At 36.4% G+C, this 27,153-nt stretch overlaps 1 protein-coding gene across 4 annotated transcripts in view; it reads right to left on the bottom strand.

Annotated features, from left to right (window-relative positions):
* Positions 1–27,153, bottom strand: part of Ddx60 (DExD/H-box helicase 60) — a 100,637-nt gene that overhangs the window by 12,148 nt on the left and 61,336 nt on the right. For all 4 annotated transcript variants that reach the window (XM_046447873.2, XM_046447874.2, XM_046447871.2 and 1 more), the window contains 8 exons: positions 24,497–24,655; positions 20,414–20,561; positions 19,251–19,403; positions 17,151–17,255; positions 14,923–15,123; positions 3,961–4,065; positions 3,583–3,724; positions 1,667–1,788 (listed from right to left, as the gene is read on the bottom strand). In XM_046447873.2, the coding sequence (XP_046303829.1) occupies positions 1,667–1,788; positions 3,583–3,724; positions 3,961–4,065; positions 14,923–15,123; positions 17,151–17,255; positions 19,251–19,403; positions 20,414–20,561; positions 24,497–24,655 (1,135 nt within the window). The remainder of the gene's footprint in view (positions 1–1,666; positions 1,789–3,582; positions 3,725–3,960; positions 4,066–14,922; positions 15,124–17,150; positions 17,256–19,250; positions 19,404–20,413; positions 20,562–24,496; positions 24,656–27,153) is intronic.

The following is a 27,153-nucleotide window of genomic DNA, read 5'->3' as shown; positions in this document are numbered from 1 at the left end:
CTCACTTCTTTAGAATTTTTGTTTTGCTTTCAAATCAGAAATAACTTATAAAAGTGTTTTATAGGCTTAAGATGCTATCTTTTATCAAACTAAGTTTCCCCATCTTTGTACTTGGCCAAAAGAGAAAGCAGCAATGAATTAAGAATTAAGAATTACTTGAATCTCCATTCAAGTAGACTGAAGTTAACTCTCATTGTTTTGGAATTTTAATAATACTCAGTTTATATCTGCTTTGTCTCCATTCCTAAGTCATGGTTCACTTGGGATTCTGAGCACAAAACTTGTATGTTACAGAGTGATGAAAACACATTACATGATTGTAGTCTATAAAATTTTTAATCTGTAACTTGAGCTCTATATAAGCACAAAATTTTATCGGCCTTCTTTATTCTCACTGGAGAGGCCCTCTAAATATGCTAACTTCAATTTCCACCCATGTCCAGGGTTGGCAAGTTCTCTGAGACAAAACCTATCTTGGAAATTTCTATCATATCTGGGAAAGTTCTTGCCACTATGCAATTTCAATACATGTAGTCATCATTTCTTTCATAGCTCTCTGCTGCAGGAAGAATGACAACTATCTACTGAGTATATCTTACCTGGAAGCAGAAGAATTTCCAATCATCATTATATATATATATATATATATATATATATATATATATATATATAGAGAGAGAGAGAGAGAGAGAGAGAGAGAATGTTTCTATTCAGAATCTACTTTTATTGTATTTATATGATGGCCTTCTTTTTAAGAATAGAGACTTAGTTCTAAGTAAATACAAATTTATTTAAATAGAACAATTAAATAGTATTTCAAGAATGTACATGTTGTGGAAAAGTGTGATAATATTTCAATGACTAATGTTGTGTTCACTGATCTAGAGGATATTTAGTAAGGGCACAGATTTCTAATTCAACATTGTAGGATTAGAAGATGTAGACTGAACTCTTCTCTTTTTGTTCCATAGCATCTTTCCACTAAGGCTATCTGGTATAAACTAGCATATCCTACTTTCTCAGATTCTAATGAACTACATCAGTAATAGTATCTGAAATAATATGAAATCATGACCAAAGAAAATGTTGCAAATAAAATAATAAAATTGGAAAAGAGTTTCTATGATTTTGGTGTCTGTGAGTAAAGTGATGATTTCCTAGATGACTAGTCTAATGCTTTCTCACTGAATGTGCTATACTTCACAACATATAGTACTATATGCAAATAGTACTATATAGTATTATATTCCAAATTGTACCCTCAGTCAACTTTTCCTCAATAATTATAATAGCAATTTTATCTATTATATCAAGGTAAAAAGATCCTAAGAGAACTGTAGATTCAATCATGGGGATGGTTGTTTCACTTAAATGTGTAATTACCCATATCGATTATTTTAGTCTCTTAATGCTCTGATTTAATACAAGCAAATGAAAGATATGAGTAAGATTTCAATCTTATTTTTTACTCAAGGCATTTAACTTTTTAATAGATTTACAGAGGACAACTTTTGAATTATATATTAAACATTAAACAAACTATGAAAAGAACAAATTATTCTACAAAACAAATTATGAAAATAAAACCTTACTGCTGCTAAATCATTCTGGGACTATCTATTTAATAACCTTAATGAATAAATTTTATCACCATCATACACTTTACCTTTGATTGATAAAACTTCAAGTTAGCATCTTGGAACTTTGCTGGAAGATATCTTCTTCCAAAGAGGTGTGCCAGAACTAACACTAGTTTTTCCATAACATCTTGAGAAAAACGTTTTGAGCCTATGAGAAACAATGTCTTATTATAAATGTGAAAAGTATCTATTTTTATGTTTAAATTGATATTTATATTACATTTCATTTCACAGAAATTAAAAAATTGAGACAGATATAGTACTACAGAATCACTGTACTGATAACAGTTTTCATCTGTGCTTTTATTTCAGTCTTGCTCCTACCTGAGTTCAGATTCGTGTCATCCCAAACATGAATTGCCTTATTTCCTCACTTTGGTCTATTCTAGTAGAGGATCAGAATTCTAATCATGTCTCTCTCATCTACTCAAAATTCTCTGACTCAATGACTGATAAACAAAATCCAACTTTCTAAGACTTTCTAAAATTTGGCCCAAAATAGCCACCTGGCTTTATCTGCCTGCCTGATCTAAGTTGTCGTCAACTTGAGTTGCTATAAGTTCATGACACATGAACACTATACTCAAGTGATAAAAAAAAAAAAAAAAAAAACTGAAATGTTCTGGGTGTGGTAGCTCATGCCTATATTCCCAGCAATTTGGGAGGCTGAGGCAGGATTATTGCAAGTTGGAGGCCAAACTCACCAAACTTAATGAAACTCTCAACAACTTAATGAAACTCTCAACAACTTAGTGAGACCCTGTCTCAAAAATAAAAAATAAAAAGGGATGGGGATAGACGTCAATGATGAGACACCCCTGGGTTCCATCCCAGTATCCAAAACAAAAAAACAACAAAAAAGTGATGCTTAATAACATTGGCTCTAGATTCAGATTGCTTATATTTCAATCTTGATTTTGAATTACTAAAACTGTAGGACAGAACCATGCCAATTTGTTTAGCTTCTCTGTATTCTGTGTGGCTTAGTTTCCTAGTTTACAAGACTGATATTGATATCATCTCCCTCATAAAGTTCTCAAATTTTCCATATTCTTGTTTGCAATCATACACACCTATCTCCACATCAATGAATGGAATTGTACATCCCATGGATTGAAGTTATTTCCCCTCTTTCACACATTTTTGAAGAACAGAATTCCCTGAATAACCTTATGTCATATAACAATGTATATTTACAACACACCAACTACATCTATTGTAAAAATAGAGTATTCTTATCAACCAATATAGAAGGTAAGGTAATGTAAAAGGCATTGAATTCAGCAGGCATTAGGAAATGTAAAAATTAAACACAAATATTATGAGAGGGTAACATTTATTTTAGGGATACTATGTAAGGGCTTTATTGTTTAAATGAAATCAAAATCTTTTCATAAAAATTGTGTTAAATGGAAATTATTAAAAAATTTACATGATATGGGCAAAATTTCATGTGTTTACTAGTAAAACAAGATTTTAGATTATATAATTAATATAATATCAGTTATTTAATTATTCCATACAATTATATTCGAAGAAAATATTCCCAAATACTAATAGTGATTATCTATGGATATTAGAATTCTGGATAATTTTCTATTTTCAACATACTACTTTCCTATATCCTTTTTTATGATGAGAATATATTTATTCTAAAAATTGTATATTATTCAATATGTTCTGAATCCTATAGGCAAGGAGTCCCTGAAGTTAATAGTTTCAAGAAGTTGACATTTTACAGTAGATGTCACAAAATATGGTTGCTTCCCATATAGTCGATATTAGTGAGTGTTTTATTTTGTCTAATTTGGGGTACTGTAAATTACATACATACTAACTGTATTTTCTTTGTAGAGAAAAACATTCATGAAGTGCTAACTTTCTATAAATCTATTGCTACTTTTTGGAGATATATGGATAGATAGATAGACTCCAAGCTTACCTTTCTCAGTTGGCTGACAAAGCTTATGGAAAAGACCTCTCACAAGAAAATTGACAAAAACAAGATTAGAAGGTTCATGATAATGCAAATGTGATACAAGTCCAGCAAACCCCATAGGATTGCCCTCTTGATCTATATATCCCTAAAGAAAAAGAACAAAAAAAATATTAGTTTAAAATAGTTATTTAATGCCAATATAAGAGAGATTGCTAACAATTACCTGGCCCAACTTTGATAATTATAAGTAATATTAATGATGAATGTAACCTTCTAAAGATTACAATGAGCTTGACATGGTAAAAACTCTAGATGTTAGCAAACCTATTTCATAAAAAAAAGAAAAGAAAAAGAAAGAAATGAAAAAAAGTATAATCATACCTCTTTCACCAGCAACTGCAAAGAAAATAAGAAGTAGAGTTTTAACATCTCCATGGCTTTGGGTCGTTTGAAGGACAGCAATGAGTGCTTTAGCACTGACAGCACCTATTAAAAAGAGCACTTTTCTTTACCCAAATTGATAAGCATGTGAAATAAATACACTCCTAAGTGGATAATATAGAGTAGGTATTGTCCATATCTATTGTACACATGGATATCAGCAATATCCAAGATTCAACTCGATTTCACACAATTGGATTCATCATGTTCCTACACAGATATCCTGCCTATAACAAAACAGAGCACATGGAACAGAACATAAGGAATAAAATGTATTTCTAAGCAATCTAATAACAAAAGTCATTCCAACTTAAGAGCGTATAGGTCTTGATCTGGAAGAGCAAAAAAAGATTTATTATTCAGTATCCTGCAGTATTGTTGCAAAAATAATGGAACTAGGTTGATTAAAATCAAATAAATAAAAATACTGATTGGTTTCCAGAGTCAAACAGCAGTGAACTTCACATAGCTTTTGAGGCCCCACGAAAATGTCTATATAGTCTCAATAAAAAAAAAAAAAACAACTTTCTAGCATTACCAAAATTTAAACCTTGCTGCTTTTAGGATGGAGAGTTTATAGAACCAAGAAAGAATTTGTACTTTTGGTAAAGGGAATGGACTAAGTAGAAGGAGGGAAGGGAGAGAGGAAAGCAGGAAGGAAAAGGGGGAGAAGGGTGATACATTTTAAGGGCACTAAAAATGACCTTTTCTACAGTCTTTTTTTGTTTACCCATGTGCCACTTCTACACTAGTCAGAGATTGCAACTATCAAAAAACAGCAGAGTAGTTACGAGGTGATGAACTCATAGTGATTCACTGTGACCTTAAAAGTGTAGACCCCATGATGAGCCTCACCAAGATGAATAGATAAAGAAAATGTGGTATATATACACACAATGGAATACTATTCAGTATTAAAAGAGAATAAAATAAAATCATGGCATTTACAAGTAAATGGATAGAGTTGGAGAATATAAATGCTAAGTGCAGTAAGGCAATCCCAAAAAACCAAAGGCCAAATGTTTTCTGTGATATGAGGATGCCAATCTATAATGGGGATGGGGGGAGCATAGGAGTTATGGAGGAACTTTAGATAGGGTAAAGGGGAGGGAGAGGAAGGAAGGGAGCATAGGGGTAGGAAAGATGGTGGAATGAGATGGACATCATTATTCTAAGTACGGGTATGAAGACACGAATGTGTGACTACTTTGTGTACAACCAGAGACATGAAAAATTGTGTTCTATATGTGTGCTGAATTGAAATGCATTCTGCTGTCATATATAACAAATTAGAATAAATCAATTTTTCTTAAAAAAAGATGATTTGAATCCTAAAACATTGCACATTGTAGGTTATAGTGATTAACAACATCATATGATCCACACTTTGAACTTATATGCTTAGTTATGCATTGTACTATAAGTACCTATGCATATATGTATGTTTATTTATATCTATTTATATTGTGTTTTTATTTTCTCTGACCTAGTACAAGGTAAGTACTCTAAGGCCAGTGATACTTGTTTACCAGATTTTTTGGTGTAGATTTAATAAATATTTGTAGCATGTAGTACTTGAATAAGAATTGCAATGCAGCCATCAGGGGAAGCATTTGTCACATAAGAGGGGTGGTACGAGTAGACATCACTGAAAGTAATGTTAGAACAAACAATGTAATGTGGTAAGGCAATAGGCCAAAGCATGTATCTGAAAAGAAATAGCAGGAACCATTGTTCTCAAACTATTATGTGCCTTACTCTTGATGAAGCAAGTAGTGGGCAAATGGGACAACAAAAGACAAGTTCAACAAGTTAACCAGAGATCAGATTCTAGAGAACCTCACAGACTATGATAAGAACATTGGTTTTTACTCTAATTTTTAGAGTACAGCTATCAATGTTGGTAGGTCTCATCTATGAAATTTGTTTCATACATGCAGCAAAAAAAATCATTTTGGAAAATTATTTGACCTACTTAATGAATATCAAATAATACAGTTCTATGAGAGAAAGTACAATGGCATGTATATAGACAAGATAAATTGATATTTTTAAAAATAAATGCATTATTTTGACATGAAAGAGAAATATATGATATAGTGAAAAATTTTAAGAAAACCAAAAGTCTAGTAGAGGAATTAAAATCCACCTTTGTATTACTAAAGAACAGAATTGACACTTTGAGGAATGCATTAGTGATGTGGAAAGTAAATTTTATGTTCTCTTGTAACGATAGTAATGTTAGAGCAAAGAATTTCATGTGGTCACAGAGTGAAGCCAATCAATAGAGAGTAGGGGAAAAATGGTTTTACTTTTTAAAAATTGCAAATTTTCATGAATAAGAAACTGAATTAAAAAGAAGCAAATAGGATTGGGGTTATAGCTCAGATGGTAGAGTGCTTGCCTTGCATGCACAAGGTCCTGGGTTCAATCCCCAGCATCACCAAAAAACAAAAAAGAAGAAGAAGCAAATAACAAGAATATAATTTAAGAAATACATTTTTTGTTGTTGTTGGAGGAGTTCACTGGCAGAATGGAGAAGGTTGCTTTTCTGGCTGCTCTGTGGTGTTAAACCAAGAAGGCAGACAGGCAGCTTCTCAGCAAGGTGGGTAAACACAGGCACGGGGAGGAGTGAAGGAGGGGGACTCAACTGGAATTTAATACTGCACATTCAAAGACAATTGGATACTCAGAAGGTTGGATACAATAAAGTAAGGGAAAAAAATCACCAGGGCCACAGTAAGAGTGATCCCTCTTCAAGCAAAGTGGAGGAATGAAGGAATTAAAGGAATACACATTTTCAGGATGTCTGAGGCATGTCTGGGTTTAGAGACTAAACTGAAAGGCAGACTGCACAATATCCTGTGTGGGACAGAAGCCACCTCTCTCCCAGCTATGAGCAGAAGACAGAGGAAGGAACCATTTTGCAGCTGCAGCATAGGGGCAAGCAGATGGGGGAGTGATTCCTGACAAACCTGAGCTTGGCCTGAAATACAGGCCTGACAAACCCACACTGAATGACACAGGGTGTGTCTAAGTGACCAGGAGAAATGTGGACAGAGGTTCACACAGAGGTCTAATGGCTGTGGAAATAAAGGTCTCTCCCTCCCCCTCCAACCCAGCTGCTTACAGGACCAGTGGGGAGAGACACACCTGGCTGGAAATTCAAAAGGTGAGGGCAGGAGAGATTAAGTTTGGAAACTGAACTCAGGAGACCAGGAAACATGGGGTCTGATGGTCACATAGTGACTAAAGATTGGCTCCTCCACCACACAAGTGGGACCCAGGGGAAATCGTTGGGGTGCAGTCTTCCAGCATGGACCAGCAATTGCTGGGCCCTGAAGGTACACTGATTGAAGACCTCCAGACAGATAGGCATTCAGGGAAGAACCTGGAGCATACCTAGGCCTACCCTTCCCCCCCAGGAGTTCTGCCTGTGAGATTACCTCTCTCACTCCAGCAACCCCCCTCTAAGGATGGAGCAAGCATCACACTCCACCTAACACTCCTGAGAAGGGAAGTTGAGAATCTTCTGAACTCTAACAGAAACAATTCTTTAACTTTTCATTGAGAACATTTTTTTTCTTTTCTTTTTTTAATTGTAACCTTAATGGTCATGGACATTTATACATATTCATATATATTTTTTCTCTTTTCTAGCATGTTTGAAGCTAGTTATTTTTCAAGGATAGGTATTTTGAGGACTAGAATGTTTGATTAGTATATTTCAGTTTGTTTTGTATTATTTTATCTTTATTTATAATGTTTAAAATTTTTACTTTATATATATTTTTATATAACTTATCCACTTCCCTTCAATCTTTCTCTTTTCTTCTGCTAACAGCCAATCTCTACATTTCTCTTTCACTTTTCCTTTAATTTTTTCCTTCTCTCTTCTCTCCTCCACACTCATAATCATCACTTCCTACATCACTTCTGTTCTCTGTTCACCATTTGAAATTGAAAACCCTTTTGCATATATACTGTTTTTATTGTAGGCAATAACTGATGGTATCATTTCTCTTTATTGTGACAATTAACATTGTAGACTTCATAGCAGGAATTATTTGGTTTATTGCTGTATATTGTTTGCATTGGATGTTGTTATTATTGGTCTCCCCCTAAATGGTGAGATACTGGAAACCTTAAGGAATATTGTAAGTCCACAGGTTAGAAACTCTACTGCCATACTGTTAAATAGGTAAACAAACAAACTACATAAAAAAATCAAGGGAAAAAATGTCCTAAAGGAACCAAGATACTTCAAAACAGAATTCAACAACACCACAGTGGAAGAAATGTCAGAGAAGGATTTTAGAATGTACATAGTTAAACTGATCCATAAGGTAAAAGATGATTGATGTAAGGAGTGAAATCAGAGAGAAAATACAGGAGGTGAAAGCTTATTTCAATAAAGAGACAGAAATTCTGAAAAAAAAATTAAGCAGAAATCCTTGAAATGAAGGAATCAATAAGCCAAATTAAAAATTCAAAAGAAAACTTCACCAGTAGACTAGACCACTTGGAAAACAGAGTTTCAGGCAATGAAGATAAAACTATAATTTTAAAAATAAAGTTAATCATGAAAAAAAGATTTGAAGAGACCATGAACATAACTTATAAGAAATATGGAACAACCTGAAAAGATCAAATTTAAGATTTATCAGGATAGATGAAACCTCAGAAATACAAACCAAAGGAATGCACAATCTTTTCAATAAAATAATATCAACAAATTTTTCAAATCTAAAGAATGAAATGGAAAATCAAATACCGGTGGCTTGCAGGGCCCAAAATATACAAAATTACAACAGACCTACAGCAAGGCACATTATTCTGAAAATGCCTAACATAGAGAATAAGGATAGAATTTTAAAAGTTGCCATAGGAAAGTGACAGGTTCCATTTAGAGCAAAACCAAGTTGGATCCAGCTGATTTTCAACTCAGGCTCTTAAAGCTAGAAGTCACTGAATAATATATACCAATTTATGAACAAAATGGATGGCAGCCAAAACTACTACACCCAGCAAAACTAAGCTTCAGAATAGATGATGAAATAAAAACCTTCCATGATAAACAAAAGCTAAAAGAATTCATAACTAGAAAGCCTACACTATAAAACATACTCAATAAAATATTTCATGAAGAAGACATTAAAAATAAAAGTGAAAACCAGTAAAAGGAGGAAATACACTAGAAGAATACTCAAAGAAGAAATTAATTCAAATTTAAATGCCAGAAATAAAGCAAAATGACAAGGAATAAAAATCATTTCTCAATAATAATGTTTGAATGTAAATGGCCTAAACTCAACAATCAAATGACACAGGCTGACAGGCTGGATTAAAAAATAAGACCCAACAATATGTCATCTCCAAAGACACACCTCATCAGCAAAGATGTCCACAGACTGAAGGTAAAAAGATGAGAGAAATAAGTATCATTCACATGGATTTCTTAAACAAGCAGAGGTTTCTATCCTCATATCAAATAAAGTTGACTTCAAGCTGAAGTTAATCAGAAGGGACAAAGAAGGGTATTTCATATTGCTTAAGGGAATTAGACATCAACAAGACATAACAATCATAAATATTTATGCCCCAAACAATGGAGCATTTATGTATATCAAACAAACCCTTTTCAAGAATCAAAGAGACCATTACACAGTAATACTGGGTGACTAGTATACCATGATAAAATGGAGTTCATCCCAGGGATGCAAGTTTGGATCATAATATGGAAATCAATAAACATAATTCACCACATCAATACACTTAAAGACAAGAATCACATGATTACCTCAATAGATGAAAGAAAAAGCAATTGACAAAACACAGCATCCATTCATGTTCAAAACACTGGAAAAACTAGGGGCACTAGGAACATACCTCAACATTATAAAAGCTCTATATGTTAAACCCAAGGCCCACATCATTTTAAATGGAGAAAAATTGAAAGCATCACCTCTAACTTCTGGAGTAAGACAGGGATCCCCTCTTTCACCACTTCTATTCAACATAGTCCTTGAAATCCTAACCACAGAAACTAGGCAGAAGAAAGAAATTAAAGGAATATAAATAAGAAAATAAGAGGTCAAACTATTCCTATTTGTAGATGACATGATTCTATATTTAGAAGACCAAAAAAAAAAAACAAACAAACTCCACCAGAAAACTTGTAGAACTCATAAATGAATCCAGCAAATAGCAGGATATAAAAGTAACACTCATAAATTAATTACGTTCCTATACATCAGTGATGAATCAATGGAAAGGGAAATTAGGAAGACTATCCTATTCACAGTAGCCTCAAAAAAAATAAAATAAAATTTGGGTAATCAAACAAATGAGTATGAAAGCCTTATGCAATGAAAACTATGGAACACTAAAGAAAGAAATTGAAGAGGACCTTAGAAGGTGGAAAGATCTCTCATGTTTTAGGACAGGCAGGATTAATATTGTCAAAATGGCCATTCTACCAAAAGCATTATACAGATTTAATGCAATTCCTATTAAAATCCCAATGACGTTCTTCATAGAAATAGAAAAAGCAGTCAGGAAATTCATTTGGAAAAATAAAAGGCCCAGAATAGCCAAAGCAATCCATAGTGAGGAAACTGAAGCAGGCTAATAATAATGATCACAAAGGACTCTGGAGTTCCAAGTTTGTGAGTTATTTGAACCTGATCTCATAGACGTAAAAGTCTTCGTAACCTCTGACATTGATAAACTTGATCTGTTTTTCACTGATAGGATTATGAGTTACCGTCTTCATGGTTTCTCAGAGACTGGCTAAAATACGAATTGCTTTTGTGATAATTGTTTACAAGAAAAGTAATGCTTTGCTGTCTTGGTTATTGTTGTCTTAGCATGATCCCTGCCCTATGTGAGCCTTGTCCAGACTCCTGCCATCTACCACTGTGGACCTTTGTACTACTCTGATGTTGAATACTCTTAACTCTTCACACCCAACCTATTAGAGAACAAAGACTTTGGGATACTTCCTCCAACACTGCCCTCTTCCAGCAGGAAGCAGCTTGAGATTTCATTGCCTATTTTTCCATAAAAATGAAATGTAGAAATTAATTGTGGGGAAATGTAACAGTGGTCCACTTTATGCTTTGAATATAGTCCTTGGTGCTTCGCTACCGCAACTTATTTTTAAAGTTGATATGTTTCTTTCTCTTCCTGTTTTCCTGCGTCTCCCTAATCTCTTCCCATCCTGAATCTCAGAGGAAACAGGATAACCTTTCTTCCCCATCCTAGGCAGAGCCATCTGGCCTTGAGTTCACAGCCACCATAGGAGCAAAGTAATCCAGAATTTTGGGGATGGTACCAGAAGATCTCAGAGATGACTATCTCCAAAATTAACAAGTGAATTACAATTCCAACAGAGAACACACAAAATGTAGCCTTTGAATGACCTCTTTTAAAAACCCCTGTTTCTGCTGATGGGCAGAATTATAGCCTCTGAGACAGGAGTCCCCTGTGTTTCTCTTTTGCTAACAAAAACAAACAAACAAAAAGTAAAGCAGAAGGCATTACAATACCAAACTTTAAATTATACTGCACAGCTATAGTAAAAATATGGTATTGGCACCAAAACAGACATGAAGGCTAATGGAACAGAATAGAAGACACAGAAAAACCTGCATAAATACAGTTAGCTCATACAAGACAAAGGTGCCATAAACATACATTGGAGAAAAGATAGCCTCTTCAATAAGTGGTGCTTGGAAAACTGGAAATCCATATGTAGTAGATTAAAATTGAACCCCTATTTCTCCATCTACACAAAACTCAACTCAAAGTGGATTAAGGACTTAAGCATTAGACCAGAGACACTGTACCTACTAGAAGAAAAAAGTAAGCCCAACTCTTCATCATGTCAATTTAGGAACAAAGTTCCTCAACAAGAGTCTTATAAGCTCAAGTAGTAAAATTAAAAACAATAAATGGGATGGTATCAAACTAAAAAGCTTCTTTACAACAAAGAAAACAATCAAGAACATGAAGAGAGAGACCCTATAGAATGGGAGAAAGTCTTTGCTATCTGCACCTCAGGTAGAGGATTAACCTCCAGGTTACACAAAGAACTCAAAAACTTAACCCCCCTGAAAAAAAAAAAAAAACAAATAACCCAATCAATAAATGGGCAAAGAAACTGAACAGACTCTTCACAGAAGAAGAAATGAAATCATTAAAATTATATGAAAAAATGTTCAATATCTCTAGCAATTTGAGAAATGCAAATTAAAACTACACTGAGATTTCATCTCACTCCAGACAGAATGGCAATTATCAAGAATACAAGTGACAAGTTGGTGAAGATGTGGAGGAAAAGGTACATCATACATTGCTGGTGGGAGTACAAATTGGTGTAACCACTCTGGAAAGTAATATGCAGTTTCCTCAGAAAACTGGAAATGGAACTACCACTTGACCCAGTCATCCCACTCTTCAGCATACACCCAAAGGGCTTAATATCAGCATACTATATTAACGTGGCTACAGCAGTTCAATTCACAATAGCTAAGTAATGGAACCAAACTAGGTGTCCTTCAACAGATGAATGAATAAAGAAAATGTTATACACACACACACACACACACACACAATGCAATATTACTCAACCACAAAGAAGAATGAAATTATGGCATTTACTGATATATGGACAGAACTAGAGACTATTATGCTAAATGAAATAAGCCAGTCCCAAAAAAACAAAGGCCAAATATTCTCTCTGATGCACAGATGCTAGCACACAATAAGGGGAAAGGGGAGAGAAGTTCATTGGGTTAGACAAAGGGGAATGAAGGGAAGGGAGGGTGGGTGGAAATAGGAAAGACAGTGGAATGAATCAGATATAACTTTCCTATGTTCATATATGAATACATGAACAGTGTAACTTCACATCAGGTACAACCACAAGAATGGGACATTATATTCGATGTATGTATAATATGTAAAAATATACTCTATTGTCATGTATATCTAAAAAGAACAAATTAAAAAATCTTTTTTTGATTTGGTAATTATATTAAATGGATTCTGCTGTTATGTATAACTATAAAGAACCAATAAATTAAAAAAAGAAAAATACCTCAGCCTTATAAAACTATGTGAATGTATTGAATACTACTAAACTGTAAATTTAGAATGGTTAAAATGGTAAATTTGGCATTATGTGCAATATTTTCCCTACAAAAATAAAAACCCTCACATCAGGACTGAAATATCTCATCATGTAATATCTCAAACATTGATTTTAAAAAGGATTTATAAAATAGAAAATCCTGGAAAAAAATCATTTGAAAGAGGATAAAGAAAAAGGGTTAGGATAGTTATATCATCAGAAAAAAAAGAAGAAAATTATTGCAAGAGGAAAAAAATAAACCTGGCTTCTTCAGCTGAGACCCCAAGAGTTTTCTCCTGTAACACTAAATGCCAACAGGCAAAGCAGGAATTAGTATGACATGATGAGCAAAAACAATTTTGAGAATTTTATTCCCAGAAATCAAAATGGGCATACGTAAAGGTTACAGATAAGTCTTCTCCAATATGCTAAGGCAAAGAAAATGAATCACCCTGACAAACTTCTTGAAAAGAAGAACAAGGATTGCTAGAAGACACACTCCTTTCTACAGGGAGGTGAAATTACCACCTCAAAAATGGGGAAATTTGGGTCTAAAATCACCTGTGCCTGCAATCACCTGGTTGGAATTGGTCAACCCATCACAAGAGTCCTAGAATTCTCAGCTCAGCAAACTGTATCTGGTTTATCTGGGACACTAATTGACATCCAAAAAAGAAACAAAAGGGAAGAGGGGGTCCCACTGTCGTTTGAACATGATCTGTTCTCCAAATTCATACTCATTCCCCATTGTGAGGTATTCAGAGCGTAGAAACTTGATCTGACGGTGGTATCTAGAGGTGGGGCCCTTGGGAAATTATCAGGAATGAAGTCATGGGGGTGGAGTCCCCATGATGGAATCCCGGTGGCTTTATATGAGATATCAGAGACACACATGCCTGCTCCCTGTCTTTTGCCACATGATATTCTGTGTCACCTTGGGACTCTGACAGAAAGAAGGCCTTCAGCAGATGCCACCCCTCTATATTGTGAAACAAAATAAACCTCTTTTCTCTGTGACTCACACAATTTATGGCATTATGTTAACAACAACAACAACAAACTAAACTAATGCAGATCCTTTCAACAATGCATTTTCATCAATGAAAATCAAGTTAATTATTAATCTTAAGGCTTCCATTGTGTGATTGGACACAAAATATTTATCTCAGTATAAAATATCAGATAAAGTTTACAACCATACTCTGAAGTTCAATTACATTCATCAACATTATAGAAAACCAAATGCATATCCATGCCTTAGAAAAATGATTGAAAAAATAACAAAATGATAATGTTATATACCCTTTGGGAAGCAGAACTAGGTATGGATATCTAGTTTTTTCCTTCTTTCAACTTTCTATATTTCCTAAATATTCTTTAATGAACTTGAGTTCCTTTTTATGAAAAATCAATTTTATTACAAAATTATGAAAACATACCTCTTGGTTTCTAAATGATAGAAACCAGAATCTAACCTGAATCTTTTCCTATCCCTGGCCAGCACTCTTATCTGCCATCTGATGATGTCTGTCACACATGGAAACTGGAATCCTATTTAAGTGATTCATAATTCCCATCCAGCCCCAAATTTTATGTCAGATAGTAGAAACATGCAAAACTAATCACTATCCCCCTCAGCTTCCCCAATCCTCTCAGGAGGACTTTAGGAAGAACTTAAAGACCATGAAAGTGGTGGTCTTTTGCAGTCTAGATTTTAGCCAGGCCCATGATAAAGGCTGAGCCTCAGGCAGTGCCCAGCACGGTACCTTTGCCTTGCCATCCTCTGGGTCATCCCCCTTGGAAGCCAGCAGCATGAGTCGCAGAATCAGGGCTATGCTGAGAGGGAACTGTCCTCTCAGCTCAGGAACTTTGGATTTGATGAGTTTTCCTATTTTGGGGAATGGAATATTAAAGAAATATACATCTCCAAGCAGATCCTGACCTCGTCTTCCAGCACGACCAGACATCTGGAAACAGAATAGAACCACAATGTGAAATTCCCCTAAGTGCTTTTCCTATCATAGTATAAGTATTGAGTCTTTTACAGTGTTTTCAAGTTTGTAAAGTATGCCTATATCCGAACATTAATTAACTGAAATCGATGTCGAACTATGTAGGGCTTAAGAAATTTACAATGTCTGAAACAGTTGGAAAATGAGACATTTGTCATTCTTATGTCCTTATTCCATGCCATTAATGTATCAGGGATTTGTAAAAATGATCTACAGAACAAAAACGGCCACAATGATGAAAGACTAGACCCTGATTTCAACTTCACTAAAAACTGAAATCTGTGATATAGATTTTCTCTCCCTCCTCATCTCGTCTCATTTCATCTCATTTCATCTCTTTCTCTCATCCCTTTCTCTCTTGCTTTCTCTCACATACAAATATGTTGAGCTGCGAGCCATAAAATAAAAGCTGTGCACAAATCAAGGAAATACATGAGAGAGATAAAATTCACAAACGATACTTGCAAAAGCAAGTTAAGAACAAACTGCAGGGGTTATATTAATTTCATTATTAACTGTATAGCAAGCACTAAGTTCTTCTTTTTTCCCCATATAGAACTGACAACAACATATGAGATAGATATAATACTATCCCCATAGTACATGTAGAAGCTTGGGTATTGGGAATATAAGAAACTGACCCAGCTGGCGCATAGTGGGGGTGGAGGGAGGACACCTGTAATCCCAGTGGCTTGGGAGGCTGAGGCAGAAGGACTGCAACTTCAAATTCAGCCGCAACAACTTAGCGAGGCCCTGAGTAACTTAGTGAGACCCTGTCTCAAAATAAAATAAAAAGGGCTGGGGGCTGTGGCTCAGTGGTTAAGTGCCCCTGGGTTCAATCTCCAGTACTGAAAGAAGGAAGGAAGGAAGGAACTGACCCATTATGAAACAACCTGAAAGCAGGAGATCCAGAACTCAAACCCTGGCATTTCAATCCCCAAATCCATCATTTCAAATATCTCAACACCCTGTCTCCAGAGCCTTAAATACCAGATTCCCAAACATGAGACAAGAGGAGTGTTTATGTAGAAGTAAAGAAAGACAGGGACTGGTAAGTTGGTGGGGAATTACAAGCATGTTATATTGGGTAGGAAGAAGCCCTATGAGGAGATTAAGAAGTACTAAGAGGAGCTGGGGTGGTGGCTCAGTGGTCGAGTGCTTGCCTGGCATGTGTGAGGCACTGGGTCCGATTCTCAACACCGCATATAAATAAATGAAAAAAAAAATAAAGGCCCGTTTAAAAAACAAAAAAGAAATCTCTTAAAAAGAAAAAAATGGAAGTACTGAGTCGAAAAAAAGGAGGTGCTTTGATAAAAACTTGAATGTTGGGTGACATCTAAGTTTGATGTAGCCAGTAAGAAATCTTAACCAAGTGTCCCTAAACAGGGAAACAATATGAAGATAAACTATGCTGTCTTCAGTAGAATAAGGCAATAGAGAATCAAGGAAATTGATCTAATAATATAAGGCCAAGATCGTATGAAGAAAGATGGTGGATTCAGAGACTGCAAGGCAAAAATCCAATATCACAAAGGAGAGTAATGGAGTAGGCTTTGTTAATAGGCCATGTGCCAGGAGCAAGGAATATAAAAGCATTAAAGATAACTCCAGGGTTCAAACTCTTGTGCACAGTAAATGAACAGTGAATATTTATCAAGCATCTTTGATGGGGATCTTTCTTGCAAGTCACTTCATTTATTGCTTGAAAATGTATAAGACAGCAATCATCACCCATACTCTGAACAAAGGAAAAGAATATCAAGCAGGTTATACGTCCTATCCAAGGTCATACGCCTGATCAGCAGTGGTCATGTAATCCCAAACTCACATGCTGTCCACTATACAACAGCTAAAAATGGTAGCCAGGCAGGAATGAACTGCAACATGTTTGTAAACTAATGATCCATGGTGTGGTTTGGATTAGTTTTTCTATTCTATGGCCATATTTTAGCAATATATTGAGAAGTTTATGCATAAAGTACCTGTCTGTAATTTAAGGCATCCAGATAGACTGAGTTTTGTGCAAAAACCACAGATTTACAAGGCATGTTGATTCCCAAAGCAAGTGTTCCGGTAGCTGTTACCACCTACAAAGAAGATAAAAACAATTAGCTCCTGAAATAGTGTTTGAATAGAATGAACCTATTTCCTTCCACAAAGGTCCTGAAAACTTTTTCAGTGTCTCTTTAAGCTGGGGATGCTAGACACATTGGCATTCTTTCTACTTCACAAACACACAAAGCACATTCTCAAGTCAAGGTCATTATTTTGTGCAGAATATATTTTCCCCAAACACTCATTTGTATGGGTCCTTTAATTGTCTGCTCCAATGGATCTCGGCATCTAAAATAATCATTCTCTATCATCATTATCTACCTCTCTGTCCTGCACTATTTATCTTCCTATTGTCTCTTAGCAACTACCTCAATAACATGACTATCTGTTTACTTGTCTTATACCAGAATCTAAGTGTCATTCACCACTGTATTCCCTGCACCAAGAACTGTCAATGGAACTTTATTTTTATTTGTTTATATGTGGTGCTAAGAATCAAACCCAGTGCCTCACACACGCTAGGCAAATGCTCTACCATTATGCTACAACCCCAGCCCACCCAACTTGTTCATTTTTTAAACCTAATTTTGGATATTTTAAACAATTTTCTCTTTACTTTGATCATCATACATGCCCTTGTTAGTGTTAAGTTCATTAAGTAACTTTCTCTAATTATTCTGTAATTAAGTCCTATGCATCTATCGAAATGTACCATGTCATTTATAAATTATTTTTAGTTCTTTAATAAGAACAAAAATGAAGAGAAAGCAAGAGCACTGAATTTAGAAAATGAGTAAATGCCTTTTTAAAAATGTGTTATTGTAACAAATCTATCACTATTCCCATAGATACTTTCCTAGAGAGATCTAATTACTCATTTATCAAGCTATTAGTAATGTCACAACTACAATTCATCAGACACTATTTTGGACACAGGATATGCTGATCAAAATAGAGTGTCTCCTTTCCCTCAATTCACAATGCAGAATATTTCTTTCTTGTTATGAGTCTTTAACAAAAATAAATAGTTATTAGTTAAGAGAAAGGCTAAGCAAAGTTGTTAATGATATATTCTATTTTTTCCAGATAACACAATTAATTACCCTTTACCTACAATGTAAGATTCTCTGCAACATGTAAATTTATTATGATTAAAAGATACTAACTACTAACTAGCACAGCAGGATCCGTCTCAATTTCTCCCATCTCTCTCTCTCTCTCTCTCTCTCTCTCTCTCTCTCTCTCTCTCTCTCTCCTCCCTCCTCTCTCTCTCTCACACACACACACAGTCTATGTCATACAAAATTAAAAACAGATAATTTTTAAGTTGGGGTCTATTTTTAAACATTAGTCAAGATTCAAGCTCAAATTATATAAACCTTTGTGTGAATTTATCCAGACTATCCTCATGTCCTTTCATGGGAAATGCTAAACAAAATAAAACAAGGGTTTGGCTTAAAAGTTATTTCACGTATTCCTCCTCTTGTCCACACTCAGTGATAGGAGAGAGAGCACTGAGTGACATACCAAAAACTGCGAGATAAGCAGCAGGCCCTGAGGAAGCAAAAGATTCTTGCCCTTATTTCAGCTAATGCATTAGAAAAAGATCTGATCAATAACTCTGCTCTAAATGTCCTCCAAACCCACGTTACTCCATGATTTTGTGGACAAAATCATATAAACAGCTGACAAAATTCCCTAGATCTTACAAACAAAAAAGCAAGAGGTTGTGCTAAGATCAATATAGGTATACTTCATAGCAGAAATATTTAGAAAATTATCAGTTAAGGAAATATTTTTATTCTCATGAAAAGGTATAAACTGAATAGTACACTACAAATCCCCTCTCCCTTTTAAATGAGATGGGGATGCACACACATATCATAAGTTGTAACAAAAAACAATGACAAAAAAGGCCTAATTATATGAGGGAAAAAAAAGAAAAACAACAGCAATATTTTACATTTCATGAACATTCAGCTAGCATAGTTATAAGTTCAATTTTTAGAATAAAAACATTTACCTACCCTAATAAATCCTTTCCTAAAGAGAATTTCAACCAGCTGTTTTTCTTTGTTACTCATGGACCTGTGGTGATAGCCAATGCCCCTTTCTGCCAAAGCTTTCAGTTCTGATCCTTTTCTTTCGAATCTTACCCGATGAAACACCTTCTGCAATGACTGAAAGAAGCAAAAGATTTAGAGATTTTCATAATGTCTCATCTAACTTTAATTTAAATCATAATAAAAAAGTTTAAGTGAAAATAACAAGCATACTATGTCATGGGGGTCAGGGGTCAGGGGTCAGGGCAGGAGCCTTAGGAGTTCTCCCCAGTGACATAGTCTTCTCAAAGAAAACAGAGAGGGGGGGCGGGAGGGAGGCGGGGTGGGGGGGGTGTTGGGGAGGGTGTCTCTGTCCTAGAAGGTCGGGGAACCCTGAATGGCCAAGAATGGTCTTAAAAAGATCCATCGATGTCCTAAGGCCAAAATCCAGCTATGTCCAGAGTTACATGTACAAAGATAAACACTACTTATGGTGTGTGTGCGGGGGGGAGTGGGGGTGGAGATGGGTGCTTACGTTTCCAAAAGCCAAAGGTTGGCTGCTGGTTATTTTAATTATGCAGTTGCCCGTGGAGTGGAATATCAAGGATCCATCAAAATGTGTTGTGAATACGTGGTTATGAAAAGGGAAGAGACCACAGAGTTTACAAAAGAAGGTATACAATAAAATGAATGTGTGTGTGCGTGTGTGTGTGTGTGTTCTCCAATGCCTTTTTGGCAAAATGTTTTAGGTGTAGTATAAAAAGCCTCTAATTTTGAGAAATTCTATGAAGACTATTTGAAGGGTACTAGGCCATGAAGACCCACATTTTCAAAAAAGGCATATGCCATGGAAGTTCAGAACTCAGCTGTGGAAACAAGAAAGATCGAAAGAAACAATGAAAGGGCGCATGCTCTCAAGGGTGCACAGTTATTAATCAAGACATAATCTGTAAATCCTTTACCTCTCCTTCTTAGATAGGCACTGGGAAGCCATTAAGAGTTACATGTAGCCCCAGATTCTATACACAGATTTCTCTTCTGGTAGGAATTACATTTAGTTATTATCCTAAACACTGTCCATAATTAAGACGCTCAAGCTGATGGATGATAACATCTCCAAGAGAAACACCCCCCTCCTAAGCACTGACCTCAGTGTCCATCACTTTTTGATCAGCATACGTGCAGTCCGGAGGGATTTCCAGGTTCTTCTCCAGACTCTTCAGTAGATTATCATGTTCAGCTTCATGTATGAAGTTTTTATCCAAGTTTCTGGTTTTTTTATGGCTTTTTTCATCTCTGTTTGTAAAAACGAAATTTTAAGAAAGGAAAATTCATGTTCCGCCACCACTGGAAGCCTAGGACTTGCCAAATGGCTGCCATACACATCAGTACTCTCATGACTCTGTCTCCTTCCTCAAAGGCACCTCTGGAGTTTAGATCCTAGTGAGAAAGCTCCACGTGTATGTGTTTTCCTGGGATGTGATGTTGTGGCCTCTCCAAGTCCAGTTCTCCCAGATGACCTTGCTTCCCCTTGCTAAATGGAGACTTTCTCCCTTCCTCGACCTTCACGACACTCAGCTTGGAGTAAGACATACTCTCCTTGCCAATTCCTGGTCAATCTCCATCCTAGAGCAGAGGCCATGACTACCCTGATTTGGTTGCTGAAAGTACCCAACTGCACCCATTCCCTGAAGAACTGCCCCCAACTGACCAGAGGCACCTGAAAATTTCCAGCTTCTGTTAAGGGTGAGGACGTGGCCCACACACATGAGTGTAACAGTGGTACCTTCGCCTCCTGAATATAGCCCTCATTGCTCTAAGGCTTATTTTTTTTTAAGTTTTTTCTCTCTTCTCCCCTCTCCCCCTCGCTAAGAAGATTGGGGAGACGGTTAATTGCCCTTGAACACACCCACTACAGGGAGGCGATGCCTGCTGAGGATCTGGGAAGTGAATATCTCCCAAATTAACAAGTGAATCCTAACATGCAGACAGGAAACCCTGAGACCCCTATCAGAGCGCACCTAGAATGTAACCCTTGAAGTTTATTTAAAACCTCCCTGTCCCTCCTGATCCAGAGAGTCACAGACTTTGGGACAGGAGTCCCCTGTGTTTCTCCTTTGCTAGCAAAGCAATAAACCTTCTTTTTCCTTTTTCTCAAAACCAGTCCTCATTACTAAATTGGCATTGATTGTCACAGGGGACAAAGACCAAGCTGAACTTTCAGTTACATGAGTTCTAAACGTCAGCCCCCTTGATGCAGGTGGGGATTCTGTGGTATTCCACAGCTTCCAGAAGGGCTAGGCACAGGCTGTTTTCTAGCAGAAAGGACACCCTGATCTTTTCCTCTTCACCTCCCCTTTCCTGCTTGCCTCATTCTCTATGTTACAGTTTCCTCATGAGCACACCCCATCAATGAAGCACTTACACAGATACCCACCCCATCTCATCATGTGCCGCTAAGGGCATGTGACCTAAGACACACCTCCATCAACCCTTAGACTCTTGGGTCTTCACACTGTATTCTCCACTACCACCGCTCAATGTAATAGACTTTTGGTTTGGGTTTTTTTTTTTGGTTTTTGTTTTGTTTTTTTGGTAGCAGGGATTGAACCCAGGAACGCTTAACCACTGAATCACACCCCACCTCTTTTTATTTTATTTTTTATTTTGAGACATGGTCTGGCTAAGTTGTTTAGGGCTTCACTTAAGTCACTAAGGCTGGCTTTGAACTTGCAATCCTCCTGCCTCAGCCTCCACCTCCTGAGTCACTGAGATTACAGGCATATGCCACCATGCAGGCTCATAACAGCCTTTTATATAGACTCAGATCGCTTATTTTCTTTGAGTTATTTGTCCCTCAACTGCGCACAAGAGATTCTAAATATGAGAAGGTGAGCTTACCTGTATTCCATCAGTCAGTATCCTCACCTCTAGATAACGTTACCTTTAACTCAGGGGAGAGCAGTATGACTATGAAAGGTCCCAGCCCTGTGTTTGCACAATATGGAGCAAAGCACTTATGGAGGCCCACATACTGTTGTCCATAAGTTTTTAATCAAGATAATAAACTATCCAATATAATGCATTCTATCCTTCTACCTTAACAGATATAGCCCCAGAACAACCTAGAATTTAAAAGGGTGGGTGGTCATGTCTCCTTAGCTCCACTGGCTCCTCCTTCCATGGAAATGGATGCAGTTGGAGGAGAGTCACAGTGGTACTCTCTAATGTGTAATAAATAAGACAATCCCTCCTTACATTCAGTACAACAATAATGTTGAATAAGACACTGAAACAGACTTGAATTTTTATAGCTTGACTTGTTGGTCTCTAAATCCATCTTGAAATATGGCTCCTGGAGAGCTAAAGAAAGGTGCTAAGAAAGGCTCCTGCTGTTCCCAGCTAAACTCATCTACTCTCCTCCTGCTAGGGACCCAAAACAGAGGGAATACAACCAGAAGGATCAGCAGCAGGTTCTAGCTTGCTCTAGGATATGGAATATCTAAGTCAGAGATGCTCTACAAGTTGTTGCAACTTGAAGGGAAACAGTCACTATTCTCTGAGGAATATTTCTGGAACAATTATCTGCCAAGCTGTGTCAAGCACTAGAGGTAAAAAGAGGAAATGGATAGTTTCTGTTGTAAAGAAACTTAAAATTTAGGAAAAGAAATGAAGATCGAGTTACCCATATCCAAAATAGTTGGGACCAGATATTTTTAATATTGGGGGACAAATTAAATCAGTAAATAAGTAAACAAACAAACAAAGAAATCAGATTTCTGCAAATAATGACAAAAATTTTTAGTCCATGTTTAGGCGGCAAACGGGAAGGAAGGCACTGGGGGCAGATAGGTCAGTTTAAGGAAGGAGTGAGATGAAAGAGAATGTCATGTGAAGACAAGGATAAATGTTGAATATTTCTAGAGGGATGTGGTGGGAAGAAGTAAAGACAAAGACTAAAACGTTGAAGCCAGAATTAGGCAAGGGTCGGATCCAGAAAATGGAGGGATTGAAATGTTAATTCCTTCAGAGCCCTTTCTCCATCCTTATCAAGAACCTGCCCCTGCTCCTACCTGTAGCTAAGGTAACCTGTCCCCAGGTATTGTCACTCCCTATAGAGGTTTTTATTTAAGCCTCCTTCCTGCTGGATCACTCCTCCCCAGCCTTTCAGCCCACCTGTTTCCCAACTTTTGGCCAGCCCAACGAGCATTTCCTAGGCCTAGTCACATATGCAGGAAGGAGAAAGATAAGGGAAAGAGAGCAGTAGAACAAAGGAAGCCTAAGACATATAAAAAAGGGCAAAACCCCTCACTTCTTGGGATACCAGGATACCAGCTATGGCCCCCTTTTCTCTCCCGGGAGATGTCTATGCTACCCCTTTTTAAATAAGCTGTGCTTTATATGCTTGCCTCCATGTGCTTCTCTAATGTCATACTTCAACAGGTGAGAGAGGAGAACTTGTCATCAGTAACCAGCAGTATCAACATGTCGGCATACCAACAATAGTCAGGGCTTAGACTTCACTGGTTAAGCAAGTAAGAAGGAACAACACTGAGCATGGGGTCCTTTAATCAGTTTGAATGTTTGCAGGAACATTTGTTGGTTAGATTGAAGAATTGTGAACATCAAGATCTGAAATCCAAAAAGTAGATCTGTGCAATCATCCAGAGAAGACATGAGGAACACCTAAACCAGGCAGCGACTAAAGATGGAGAGGACCCACAGGGAGAGCATACACATGCTGGCCCTAGAGGTGACAGAATTGGACACTGAGAGCAAGGAAGAGGGGACAATAGCAAAGCCCTTGAGATAACTGGCATCTCAATCAATCCAGCCCCCAGCTCATACTAAGAATCACACTGTGATGCTTTGTTTTGACCTGAGACAAAATATTCAGACAACGTTTAAGTCTTCTGAGGACCCACTGAGAGAAAGAATTCACACATGTCTCGGATGTGCTTCTTTTGCGGGATGATTACCTAGGGTTATGTAAGCTATCCAGACTGATGGGTTGTGCTCCTGTCTCTCCCAATCTTGAATAAAACTGATCCGTGCCACGAATATATGATAATGGTCACTTAACTTTACCCCATTCTCCCTCTCAAATTTGCAAATAAGTCCAAACAGTAAGTAGAACTTCTTTGCAGAGCACCTTCAGAGTCTATTTCCCACTGGGACATGTGAGGCATTTTTAACTCTATGATGACCAACTCATTTAGTGAAATACTTACATGAGCTTTTGTTTCTCCATGGACTTTTTAAGTTTTTGAAGTTTGCTAGCCATGACATGGGCTTCCTTATCAGCTTTGGGGGGCCTTTGCATCTCCTGCTTTTTCTCCAGGGAAGCACTCACACTTTTGGCACTGCCTTCTACAGCTCCTAAGTTGAATCTGGAAACAAGAAGAATGCTTGCCTTGAAAATAATATCATAAGTAAAATTCAAATCCTATTTCCATCTACTGCTGCTATCCTAACACATACCTGTTCGGTTTTTAAAGCCCATGTTTCTGAATTTTATCACGAATTACACACAAGATGTTGTGGATCCACTAAAGTTTTTTAGTTAACTCCTTTGTTCCCTTTATTCCCCATCACTCATGGGAATTATTCCCTTAAGAGTCGTCAGACATTCCGGAGGAGAACATTTAGATACATAAGAGAGACAGATATTCCATCCTTCACAACCCTGCCTGAAATTAAGGGGGAGAAAATGTTTTTTGGCAATCAAAAGGTTTGTTTTTGGCAGGTTGGAAAGAATCATAGGTTCTCACCCTTGACTTTTGTAACATGATGACTTCTTTCCAGAGATCAGATAAAACCAGGTGTTGTGCCTTTACCATCCAGAAATGCCTCCAAGGTCTAGGCTTTATATTTTTGGAAATGTAAATTTGATCTTTAGCCATTTTTTCAATTAATTGATCAGATACAAGAGAACCAAATGGTTACTAATTGAAAAAATGGCTAAAGATCAAATTCTCATGGTAAGTGAAAAGTAAAATATTAAGTAAAAGTATGTATTCCTATGTTTACATCACATGCATTTCCCAGCATCTAGAATCTACAGCTTTCTATAGGAATCCTGAAATAAAATTCATGAAAGTTTTTATTTTGCTACTTAAACTTGTTAGAAAATGCTGTAGCCAGAAGTAATCACTAGGCATTATCATTATTCCAGCCAGAGCTTATTATAGCAAATAATAGTCTGGGTCATATAATAAAGTTTTAAAGTCTAAGTTGTGAGGCACAGTGCTTTTCTAGCAAAGTCTTTGTAGAGTTAACATTAAAAGGAAATGTGGTGGACTGGGGTTGTGGCTCAGTGGTGCAGCGTTTGCCTTGCCCATGTGGGGAACTGGTTTCAATCCTCAGCACTACATAAAAATAAATAAATCAAAATAATAGTATTATGTCCATCTACAACTAAAAAAAAATAAAATTAAAAAAAAGAAATGTCGTTAGCTAGTGAAAATTAAATAAACTGGCACACTGGTGAGGTAAGGACTAAGAAAATGACAATCTATGCCATATGGCAAGACATTTAAAATTTCAGACAATAAAATAATAATATGAAATGTTTATATTATACTTACTATTGTCATATACCATTTTAAGTGGCTGAAATTATTTTAAGTGGCTTAAATGTATTAGTTCAGGCACTATTACTGTCTCTATTATGCAAATACAAAGGGAGATACAAAGAGATTGAGTGACATGCCCAGGAGTACCCCACTTGACAGTGGAAGAGTCTAGTCTCCAAACCCATGTTCTTAACTATCATGTTATGATGCTTCTCTTTTTGCAATAATGTAAGTTACTGGGAACTAAGCATATGTTTTTTTTAAATACCAGATTATTTAGACATCATTTTGTCTTTTATTTTTTTATTTTTTTAAATATATTTTTATTTTTTTAAAATTTTTATTGTTGGTTGTTCAAAACATTACATAGTTCTTGATATATCATATTTCACACTTTGATTCAAGTGGGTTATAAACTCCCATTTTTACCCCGTATACAGATTGCAGAATCACATCAGTTACACATCCATTGATTTACATATTGCCATACTAGTGTCTGTTGTATTCTGCTGCCTTTCCTGTCCTCTACTATCCCCCCTCCCCTCCCCTCCCCTCTCCTCTTCTCTCTCTACCCCCTCTACTGTCATTCATTTCTCCCCCTTGTATTTTTTTCCCTTTATCTATATAGAATGAATACAACCTAAAGATTGGACCTTAGCCAATAATATTCAGTAGTAGTGTAATAATTGCTTTCATTCTAACCCCAACCCTGTGCATTATGTTTTTTTATCATCTCATCTTGCAAACGAGAAATCTAAGGCTTAAAATCATCATGTATTAACACAGCTAATGAGAAATCTGAGGCTTAAAATCCTCCAGAAGTAACACATCTAATAGGGGGCAGAGGTGGCATTCAAGCTTGGGCCGGGCTTTGAAGTGTATGCCCTTAAGCACACACCGATGTTGCCCAAATAATGGGTTCCACACATTTTTTTTTCAGAGATCAGACTATAGAAAGTTGACAACTACACTACTCTTTGAAAAGCTCTTAGAGGTAGCACTTGAGCCCAGACAATTCTCAGGTCTCTGAGAAATTAGGAATACTTATGACTAAATCACACTGCATAAGACCAAGAATTTTCACAATTTAATTTGTAGAGAACCCAAGATTTCATAGAACGTTACCAAGATTTAACTCCTTGAGCAGAATTAAGCCTTTGATGTTTTTGTGAAATATTCTCTTTTTTATGAGTACTTTATGTACATCCAGATGTTCAAAGCATGTCACCCCAAACTGTACTATTCTAGCATATTAACTAATTTGAGTTAAAGGCACTTGAAAAGTAGCAGGTGGAAGAACGTGTTCATAAAAG

Source organism: Marmota monax, unplaced genomic scaffold (genome assembly GCF_021218885.2).
Source record: "Marmota monax isolate L192 unplaced genomic scaffold, Marmota_monax_Labrador192_F-V1.1 WCK01_AAM20220418_F8-fsc00040, whole genome shotgun sequence".
Classification (NCBI taxonomy): domain Eukaryota; kingdom Metazoa; phylum Chordata; class Mammalia; order Rodentia; family Sciuridae; genus Marmota; species Marmota monax.
The sequence above is the reverse complement of the archived record's forward strand: the minus strand, read 5'-3'. Positions and strand labels throughout refer to the sequence as shown.